The sequence below is a fragment of the Salmo trutta genome, chromosome 14 (genome assembly GCF_901001165.1).
Source record: "Salmo trutta chromosome 14, fSalTru1.1, whole genome shotgun sequence".
NCBI classification, from domain to species: domain Eukaryota; kingdom Metazoa; phylum Chordata; class Actinopteri; order Salmoniformes; family Salmonidae; genus Salmo; species Salmo trutta.
In genome coordinates, this window is record NC_042970.1 from 38,326,061 (window position 1) to 38,337,153 (window position 11,093).

General features: G+C 42.2%; 1 protein-coding gene across 1 annotated transcript; it reads right to left on the reverse strand.

Moving 5' to 3' along the window:
* Nucleotides 1-1,664: 1,664 nt before the first annotated feature.
* Nucleotides 1,665-10,746, reverse strand: zgc:109965 (M28_nicalin_like domain-containing protein). The gene is made up of 16 exons (XM_029775733.1): nt 10,686-10,746; nt 10,214-10,404; nt 9,775-9,965; nt 9,454-9,598; nt 9,142-9,239; nt 8,894-8,971; nt 8,691-8,794; nt 7,124-7,212; nt 6,646-6,785; nt 6,361-6,539; nt 6,111-6,198; nt 5,972-6,010; nt 2,810-2,979; nt 2,620-2,673; nt 2,288-2,366; nt 1,665-2,061 (listed from the first exon to the last, which is right to left on the reverse strand). Exons 2-16 carry the CDS (start codon nt 10,356-10,358, stop codon nt 2,005-2,007), a joined length of 1,656 nt encoding a protein of 551 aa, XP_029631593.1. The 5' UTR covers nt 10,359-10,404; nt 10,686-10,746; the 3' UTR covers nt 1,665-2,004.
* Between the last annotated feature and the right edge of the window lie 347 nt (nt 10,747-11,093).

Below are 11,093 nucleotides of genomic sequence, written 5' to 3' on the forward strand. Positions count from 1 at the left end.
GTGCTTCCCCAATCTTGCACTTTCTATAGCCTATCGTGCACTGCTGCTGAATTTATCAGAGATGAGGGGCATACATCAATATATAATAAGCAACAAAATAATAATAAAAAAAATATCTATTATTACAAATTACATGACCTGATTTGTTTCCTCAAGTTCTCAGTTGTCTTGAACACACTGATGTTGGAAGTCTGAAATTTCAGAGTTTCCAGTTGTATTGAACGCATTTCTACCACTGTATGTCATCACTACAAGCGCTGCTAGGTTCTCTACACTCCCAGGTTCTTGATACGCCAAGCACAAAGATGGACTGATCGAACAGCCAATGGAAAGGTAAAAAATGCCCACCAATGCTGGCCTTAGCGAGGAGAACGAGAGAGCAGGGTTGTAAACCAAAGTTACACATGGTCTAAATCAATATGTACATTCCAAAATGCTGAAAAATACTGACATTTAATCGATTACAAACGACATGACCCTCCCCTGAACAAAAATAACAAAAATACTAAACCCTGCCTCTGGCTGAAATTGAAAAAGCATGACCATGCCCCATTTTCCTCCAGGTAACAATTGCGTAAATTTCGACCACTCCCTAAAAATAAAGACTCAAGTAAAAGTGAGTCACCCAGTAAAATACTACTTGAGTAAAATATTTAGTGTCTGGTTTAAAATGTACTTAAGTATCAAAAGTATAAATTACATCCTATACATCAAATTCCTTACATTAAGCAAACAAGACCAACCAATTAATTGTTTTAGCTACGGACAGCCAGGGCCACACTCCAACATTCAGACATAATTTACAAACCTATTAGTCACGTTTAGTGAGTCCGCCAGATCAGAGGCAGTCGTGACGACCATGCGTTCTCTTGATAAGTGCGAATTGGACCACTTTGCTGTCCTGCCTGAGCATTCGAAATGTAACAAGTACTTTTGGGTTTCAGGGAAAATGGGAGGGAAAAAGTGCATATTATCTTTATGAATAAAGTAAGAGTAAAAGTTGTCAAAAATATATATACACTTGAGTAAAGGACAGATACCCCCCAACAACAAAAATGACTTATTTATTTTTACTTAGTTACTTTACACCACTACCTGCCAAAAAAAGGAGGGAGATTTAGTTTAGTACCACACTAATGCCTTGCTGCTCCCACTGTCTAGCCTCGTGTTGCACATTATTTGTAAGTGGGTTACAGACATTTTTGAACATATTGTGCCTTATTGTAAACCCCACAGTACCCGTCCAACCCCCATTTATCCCCAGCAAAAAGCCTAGCTATTAGCAACTGTAATAAACTCAACATGGGCATCTTTTCAGGCAAGTAAACAGGAGTTAATGTATCTAAATACAATCCCACAATTACTGCTAAATCGATCCTCTAGTCTAGTCTTCTCCACTCCCTCATGTTGGCACTGATCATTAGCTGACATTCTAGAAGATGCTGTGTCTGGCTGATCCACGTGTCTAGAAGTTTGTTGGTGTTCTTTGTAGGCTCGCATGTCCTTTCAAATAAGTGTAGCCGAGCCTGTGAAAGTAAAAGAACTCGAGGGCACGGCCTTCACGTTGGAAAGGTAGTTTGATACACTTGAATGACTTGCTTTAGTTATTTAGCAGAGTTTTTCCATATATGATAATCCAAATGTAGCTAGAAATGTTATTAATAGAAAAAGCTAAACTTTAAAAAATAAAACAAACAGTTCATGTTATTCAGAGGGTTTCTGTTTATTTAAAACAATCGTAAAAGTAATACAATGCATTTCATACAAATTGGTGACATTTTTGTTGTTGTCACCATTAACATGGACTACAAATTATTTTTAAATAACCTTTTCAACAATGCCCCATGGGCTTGTTCAGTTGAGATGGTTTCAAACAGAAATGCAATGTATGGCCTAAACAATTCCCTATTCAGTGTCAGTGTCAGTTCTCGCACAAAAGTATTTTCCATTGGACCTAAAAAACCCAACTCTGACTTCCAGGTCTTCAAAGCATTGGTCACAACCTTACTTCTGTTTGGACTTCACAGCTGCTTTCAGTTTGGTGTAGAGATACCCACAATTCTTAAAAGGAAGAAGGAAAGTGGATAAATGAGCACATGGTCAGTGTTTCTTGAGCAACAATTTCAGACCCTGCCACTAATGCATAATTAATATTGCATAATCTCACAATAAAATAATAAGCTTAATATCCCCGTTGGGAAAATGCACTTTTTTGGATCCAGTGACAGGGTTTGTTGGAAAATGGGCAGTCTATGTATACCAAGGTGAACTGTGAATGTCTACCAACCTCGATGGCATAGTAGACTATCGCCAGGTAAGCAGCTATACAGCCCCCAAGGAAGAGGTCAAAGGCTGCTGGCTTAATCCTGGTGATAAAACATATAGGGAACGAAATCCAGTTAACAATTACCAAACATAATGAAAACATGGAAACTAACCTCACAAACCCAGACTATGAAATGCATCGTTTGCTTAATTTATATACACTATTCGGTATAATAAAAATATGAAAAATATAAGGTTAGTCGTTGGATTTGCAAGTGTGGGTGTTTGGATACTGTTTTCCTCATTGGACTAGCACATAAAACGTGACTTTTTTTACACATTTAGTCCTCATACCTATACATCATCATTGGTTGCTCCATTTGGTCAAAAAAGGTAAGTTCAGGATCCCTGAAAGAGAAACAAAACATAACCAAATCACTCTTAACAATCATAATTTCAAGGAATGAAAGGTAGGAAGACGTGTTTTTTATGGCTGTGTATGGCTGTGTGCATGCGCACTAGCGTGCGTCTGTCTGTCTTGTACCTCTTGTCTTGGCGGAAGGTGTGTCTGTGGACCTGGTGCAGATAGTACCTCAGCTCATGTTCCAGAGTGTTCACCAGTATGGCGTGTTTGGGATCCTTATCCAGCTGTGTTGCCCGTGGGATTGACGTCAGGAAGGACATCAGGCTAGACATGCGACTGTCCTGAAACTCCTATACCAGAGATTAAGATGGACAATTGAGGATGCATACTGTACAAATTTAGGTTAGAGGTACAGTGCCTTTTGAAAGTATTCATACCCCTTGACTCATTTCACATGTTGTGTTACAGCCTGAATTCAAAATGGATTAAATTTATATTTTTTTCTTACCTACAATACCCCATAATGACAAAAGGGAAAAATGTATTGACATTTCAATAAATATTTTATTTACATAAGTATTCACACCGTTTTGCTATGACACTCCAAATTGAGTGCAGGTGCAACCAATTTCCTCTTTCCATCGATCATCCTCGAGAAACCTCATTGGAGTCCACCTGTGGCCAATTCAATTGTTTGGACATGATTTAGAAAGAAACACACCTGTCTATATAAGGTCCCACAGCTGACAGTGCATGTCAGAGAAGAAACTGTACCATGAAGTCCAAAGAACTGTCTGTAGGTCTCCGAGATAGAATTGTGATGAAGCATACTGTGTGTGTGTGTGTGTGTGTGTGTGTGTGTGTGTGTGTGTGTGTGTATATGCATGCATGCATGCATGCATGCATGCATGCATGCATGCATGCATGCATATGCATATATATATATATATATATATATATATATATATATATATATATATATATATATATATATATATATATATATATATATATATATATATATATATATATATATATATATATATATGAGGAAGGGTATAAAACTATTTCTAGCATGTTGAAAGTTTCCAAGAGCACAGTGGTCTCCATCATTGGGAAATGAAAAAAATATAGAACTACCCAGACTCTGCCTAGAGCTGGCCGTCCGACCAAACTGAGCAAGAAGGACCTTAGTAAAAGGCACGTAAAAGACTGAGATCATAAGGCAAAAGATTCTGTGGTCTGATGAAACAAATTTTACTCTTTGAGCTGAATGCAAAGTGCTATGTCTGGAGAAAACCAGGCACAGCTCATCACCTGTCTAACACCATCCCTACTGTGGTGGCAGGATCACGCTATGGGGATGCTTTTCAGCAGCAGGGACTGGGAGACCGGTAAGAAGAGGGAACAAAGAATGGAGCCATATACAGGCAAATCCTTGATGGGAACCATGCCAACGACCTTAGACTGGGGTAAATATTTACATTTCCAACAGGACAATGATCCCAAGCATACATTCAAAGCAATGCTGGAATCCCATTGACAATCTGTGTAAAGACTTGAATATTGCTGTTCACTACTGCTCCCCATCTAACTTAACAGAGCTTAAGAAAATCTGAGAGAAAAATGCCTGAATCCAGATGTGTAAAGCTGATACAGACAAACCCAAGATGACTCAACGCTGTAATTGCTGCCAAAGGTACTTCTACAAAGTATTGACTCAGGGGTGTGAATTCTTATGTAAATTGATATTTCCGTATTTCATTTTCAATAAATTTGGCAACAATTCAAAAAAATACTATGGGGTATTGTGGGTAAATGAGTGACAAAAAAAAATTCATCCATTTTGAATTCAGGCTGTAACATAACAAAATGTGGAATAAGTCAAGGGGTATGGACACTTTAAGAAGGCACTCCAAGATGGAATTGTTTCACACAAAAAGATGCAATCAACTGTTTCCTTAAGAATGTTAAATTTGTATTTGTATTTATGGAACCCCATTAGCTGCTGCCAAGGCTCTTCCTGGGGTCCGGGAGAATTAAGGCAGTTATACAATTTTAAAAACATTACAATACATTCATTACATAATTCACAGCACTCTAACATGGAACCCAAAGCGGCTGCGCGCGTGCGCCATCGTGCATACATTTATTTTGTCCCCCTACACCAAACACGATCACGACACGCAGGTTAAAATTTCAAAACAAACTCTGAACCAATGACAATTTGGGGACAGGTCGAAAAGCAGAGAGAATAAAGTAGACGGCATGGGTCAAAATTGTGATTTATGACCCTATGTCCAGATGACGCATACATGCCCAAATAAGGGCATCCGGTCAGGACATCCTGGCAGGAAGGTGTCACGTGGTTAGGGCCATATAGTTGCATCCTCTTCTGTCACGTGTTAGAGTGTGTGTTATTTTATATCTATATTGCATCTATTTCTTTGAAGTTGTCATGATGATTGATGTGTAGGGACCTTGTTGAACTGCGGAGGTTGTGTTTGAACATTTTAAAGAGGATGACCCCACACCCCCCTATTTTATTGCTCTTAGGGTTGTTGTCTATGAAGTAGGAATGTCCGGGGGGGGGGGAAATTGTGTTGGCGGCAGGCGCCTTATAAATAAAACCCAGAACAATACATGCGGCCCCAGAACACTAAACAAGATTTTAAAAATAAACATGGATTTTGTGATCAGTGGCAAAGCAGTGATGACCGTAACAACGGAAGCAGGACCGCGGCTGAAACATAGAGAAAAGGCCAAGTATAAAGCAACAATATATGATGCGCCAAAAAAGCAGTTTCTAAGTGTGTATAGAACCCAAATACTGCCCGCAACTGCCCTGAAAGATCAAGTGATGATGTCTAATGGACAGCACTGGGGGTATCAGTTTGATTACCAGGCCTGTAGAGTGAAACTCTATACCGTAGCCGAAGGTGAAGAATATACAGACCAGACTTTAGGAGTGGACTATGGGGTTGAAGACTGGCCGGTTTTTCGCAAGGTTGTGTGGCGATTAGAGAGTATATAAGAGAAAAATGCATCGGTTGTGAGATCAATCACCCCAGCCACATCCCAGAGTTTACGGGGTAACCGAGGCCTCCCTGTATTTGTTGTCGTCCACCAGGGTGTGTCGGATTTCTTTGAGTTTCTCGTGGATGTAGATCGCCTCCTTCAGTTCATGTAGGAAAGCCTCAGTTACCCCGTAAACTCTGGGAATAGACGGCACAAGTTCCTGCTTGGAACTGATGCAACAGTGTATACTAAACTGGAGGACAGAATTGTTCCCTTCATGACTGTAGTTGCCTTTCCTGATTCTGGTAAAAAATAAAATCTTACCATTTGGCCCTTGAAGACCTGTATGTCTTTTGGGGAACCCTATTGGAAAACAAATTAAGATGAGTTCATTTGTTTCCTCATTGATTAAAATAAAGTATTCTAGTGTGTGTGTGTGTGTGCGTTAGTACATGTTTTATACCTTGTCAGAGAGATTATACATAAACCGAGCTAGCGATTCTGCAATAACGATGGCATTGCGCTTCATCTTCCTCAAGTCCACGTGCAACCTGTTGGGAGGGTAACAGCTTCATTATGGACCTTTTCCAGACTCTGTAATAATTGCAATATGTCTAAGAGTCTAGATGCTAGACTGGGAAAATCTTGTGGAATATGCATTTAATATACTGTTGTCATTCCACCCTAAAATAAGACAAAGCAGTGCCACTCACACAGTGTCCAGGATGGAGCCTCTGAGTTCAGCTTTGGGGTCCTCCAGGTGAGACAGCGTGAAGCCTGGTATCCTGCGCATGGCATAGCGCTCGTGCTCCCAGGAAACAGTGGACTCCCCCAGGTTGATCTTCTTGTGGACCATCCCAAACCTCACCCAAGGGAACCGGGAAGAAACCACCTACATGGAAGGTGGTGGGATGCATGTACGCTTAGTTCATACAAGTGACATTGGGCCATCAAGCACCTCCACACTTCCTACAGTATCTGCTGGTGGAAGGAGCTACCTGCTCCAGATGTTGTACGAAGGCATGCTGAGGGGTGCCAGGTTTGGGGGGGCGGGACACGTGCAGGAACATGTCGTCCCCATTGGCCAGCGTGTCCAGACACAGAACAAACGCCACATTGTCATGGAGAAGGCTGGTCTCTGGAGGGAGACATACCACAAGGATAGAATCAACTTGAGACATAAGGCAAGGCTACAACCAACCAGACTACAGGGCTGTTGCAGCAGTGCCCTCCCAGCCATGGTTCACCCACTAAGCAGCAGATGAAAATACAAGTATGTGGCATAGTAGGTATGAAAACATGTGTTAGGGGGCCTACCTCCCTACTGTAGAAGCTGGGTGTACATGCAGTGGGTAAAGTTTTTAGGGTGTTGATGCTTCATGTTTCTGACTTGAGATGGTTGGTCTTGGTCTAGTATTCGATAGTTCTGGTCTCGACTCCATATCTGAAAGACGATCAAGTGAAACAACAACTCACCGGCATGATCCATATTCTCCTCTATAAACCTCTTGGTACCCAGGAAGTTATACTTCCCACCACCAGTCAGGGAGAAAAGAAGATGGTATCTAGAACACAAAGAACACGTGTCATTTCAAATGCCCAAACATTCCCTTAAAACCTGATTGGATAAGGTACTAAGGCCTATTACTCAAAGTGTATGATATTTGAAATGTAATAGAAATGTAATATACAGTGCATTCAGAAAGTATTCAGACCCTTTGACTTTTGCACTTTGTTACGTTACAGCCTTATTCTAAATTATATCTTTTTTTTAAATAATAATAAATTGAATATATATATATATATATATATATATATATATTCAATCTACACACAGTACCCCATAATGAAAAAGCAAAAACATGTTTTTATAAATTTTTGCAAATGTATCATTTTTAAAACAGAAATATCACATTTACATAAGTATTCAGACCCTTCACTCAGTACTTTGTTGAAGCACCTTTGGCAGTGATTACAGCCTCGATTCTTCTTGGGTATAATGCTACAAGCTTGGCACACCTGTATTTGGGGAGTTTCTCATTCTTCTCTGCAGATCGATCCTCTCAAGCTCTGTCAGGTTGGATGTGGAGCGTCGCTGCACAGCTATTTTCAGGTCTCTCCAGAGATGTTCGATCAGGTTCAAGTCCGGGCTCTGGCAGGGCCACTCAAGGACATACAGAGACTTGTTTTCCAAAAGACACTCCTGCGTTGTCTTATATGTGTGCTTAGGGTTGTTGTCCTGTTGAAAGGTGAACTTTCGCCCCAGTTTGAGGTCCTGAGCAGGTTTTCATCAAGGATCTCTGTACTTTGCTCCGTTCATCTTTCCCTAAATCCTGATTAATCTCCCAGTCCCTGCCACTGAAAAACATCCCCACAACATGATGCTGCCACCACCATGCTTCACCGTAGGGATTGTGCCAGGTTTCCTCCAGACATGACGATTGACATTCAGGCCAAAGAGTTCAATCTTGGTTTCATCAGGCCAGAGAATCTTGTTTCTCATGGTCTGAGAGTCCTTTAGGTGCCTTTTGGCAAACTCCAATCCGTCTGTCATGTGCCTTTTAGTGAAGAGTGGCTTCCGTCTGGCCACTCTACCATAAATTGGTGGAGTGCTGCAAAGATGGTTGTCTTTTTGGAAGGTTCTCCCATCTCCAGAGAGGAACTCTGGAGTTCTGTCAGAGTGACCATCAGGTTCTTGGTCACCTCCCTGACCAAGGCCCTTCTCCCCCGATTGCTCAGTTTGGCTGGGAAGCCTGCTCTAGAAAGAGTCTTGGTGGTTCCAAACTTCTTCCATTAAAGAATGATGGAGGCCACTGTGTTCTTGGGGAACTTCAACGCTGCAGAAATGTTTTGGTACCCTTCCCCAGGTCTGTGCTCGACACAATCCTGTCTCAGAGCTCGTCAAGGGGTCTGAATACATTTTCTGAATGCACTGTATATGTGATGAATTATTTTCATATCATCTATGAATAGTGAAAATATTTAATATAAATAGTAATCATTTATGCCACTTAGCAACTTAAAGATAGTGTGTTTAACTCACAGAGGCTGGCTGTGGGGGTTGCTATAAAGTTTCTGGAAAAGACGGACCAGCTCAAGCAAGATGGTGACTCCGCTACCATTGGAGTCTGCTCCATACGACAGCCACTGTTTTACACACGCGCACAAATATTTTTGATTGAAACTCAGTATTTGTGAATACATTTTTATTATTTCACTAGTATACGCAGCGTGCAGTTGACTTACTGGAGTAAGGCCGTAGGAGTCGTAGTGGGCCGTGATAACGATGGTGGGCGCATCCTCTCCAGCACCAGGAAGTACACCCTGAAGGCACAGTGACCAATCACAATCTGTACACAAGTCTGACTTGGCTATGTTGGGACCAGTAAGCCTAATACAGTATTTCACATCCAATTATAATTCATTCTATGGTTCACATGCCATAAGAATTAACTGATGTCCTTGGTCATAGACAGGGTTGGAGAGAGACTCACCTCCAGAGTAATGATTGTATTGTCAGTGATGGGCTTGATGGGGCTGGTGTTGCTTACTAGAATCTGAAATACGGTGGCTGTGACCATACTACGGAACACTGACAGAGAGTAAAAGAGAGAAGTTCAAGTTGTGTTATGAAAGATGCTGAACCTATTGCATTTATTATTATAATCAAATTTCACATTGCGCTGTATCCCCCTCCTTTCTCTTCCCTAGGTCTACTTCCTTTCTTTCATCCCCTTTACTCATCCCCCTCTCCAACCTTCCTACTCTCCAGACCCTCCTCCTCCCATCCCGCCTTCTCCACTTACCTCGGACCAGTATAGAGGAAGTGCGAGAGGCTGCGGCGTGCTTGACCTCTTCGTACATATAAAGGAGCTGCTCGTCCTCCAGGGTCACGTACACAGGCATGATGGTGTCCTTTAACAACGCTTCGCTCTCACTCACCATGAAGGTCTGTATAGAAGCAAAGGGTTTACATTATAGTGGATTAATGTGCCACATATCCAGAACTTGAAGGTGCCAGGTAGAGAAAACAGGCATGGTCATAAACCTGTAGATTGTTGTATACTCCCAAGTGATTGATATGACAATAGAATGGGCCGCCAACCCTGATAAAAGGTCTAAGATACCTGTATGATATCCTGGGGGACAGCGGACATGTTTTTGGGTAGCAGGAGGAGTACAGCGGCAGCGCTCTGCCTCAGAGCCTCCAGGTATCGCTCCACGGTGAAGTCCGGCAGCTTCATGATGACACAGCGTCGTGTTAACACTGGTTCGTCTGCTGAGCGGGCCTCCGCCTGCACTATGGCACCTCGACAACCTCCACAGGTCAACAGAGGTCACATGAAAAAACACAGTTCCAAACTTCACCTTCTCTTTCCTGTCTCAATCACAGAAAATACAAATACTAAATAATGAAAACGGTGCACAAATACCTTCTTTAGGATTACAGCGCATAAAAAGAAAGCTGCTCCACAGAGCTGCACTATATATTTTGAAATTCTAAAATAACAGGGGTAAACTTCTCTCTGGTGCAGATACTTAGTATGTCTGGCCAAGTGACCCTACCATGTTTTTCCTGCTGAACGGCATACTGCTGCATCCTATAGGCAGTGAACTCGTAGGAGGATACAGCAGGCAGCACGGAGGCATGCAGTAGCTGAACACACAGCATGAGCAGTGCAGCCGCTCGGGGCAAAATTCTCAGCAGCATGGCTCCACGTCCTGATGAGATCCCCTTACTGTCCTGACGCACAAATCTGTGGAGGAAGGTTGGCTGTTAAAACAAGCACGATACATGTGCTTATTGAAAACACGATCGCTCATATAGTATTCCTCTTTTTCAGGAGATTCCCCAGATACGCCAATAGAAAACTCCCTTACCTTACCAACATATATTGCACTATAGCCAAAAGATTTACGAAGTACCTGAGCAGCTTAGGAGAGACGCATACCAATCTCTCCATGGCCTATGCCCAGAGTTAAGTTGGGGCCCAAACTATCCAGGGAGAGACACTCGGGGCCTGGATGTCTTACTCACCTGTCTCCTAGGCTCTCTCGCTCTCGGTGGACAGACAGCGATTTCTCTCCTCACTTCCTCGCAGCGTGGACATGGACTAGCATCCGAAGGGAGAAGGCTCAAGACGCCTCTTTGGTAAGCCGCTAAACCTGTATCCACCATCTGTCCCTGGGGATAAAGTCAGGCTAATCACCCCCCCTTCCCTCCTCTCCCCTACCCTCCTGGCCTGGCCCATAGTTACCGTCACAACCCCAATCACTAGTGGAAGTAATAACTGTACAAGCCCTTGGTCATTGGGCTATCGCCTACAATTTGCTCTATTGTAGGTTCTCAAACATTACAAAAATAAACATCCGAGGACATTACTTTAAATATGTTTTCTATCCAGCACCTGACCATTGGCTGTGCATATTTTTCCTTTTTCCAGAC

Bases quoted from the DNA above. Each gene is read 5' to 3' on its own strand.
- zgc:109965 (XM_029775733.1), bottom strand. From the start codon at position 10,358: ATGCTGCTGAGAATTTTGCCCCGAGCGGCTGCACTGCTCATGCTGTGT. The intron at 9,966-10,213 runs GTAGGGTCACTT...TGACCTGTGGAG, and splicing joins CGTTCAGCAGGAAAAACATG to GTTGTCGAGGTGCCATAGTG. The intron at 7,213-8,690 runs GTGAGTTAAACA...TTTGTGTTCTAG, and splicing joins AACCCCCACAGCCAGCCTCT to ATACCATCTTCTTTTCTCCC.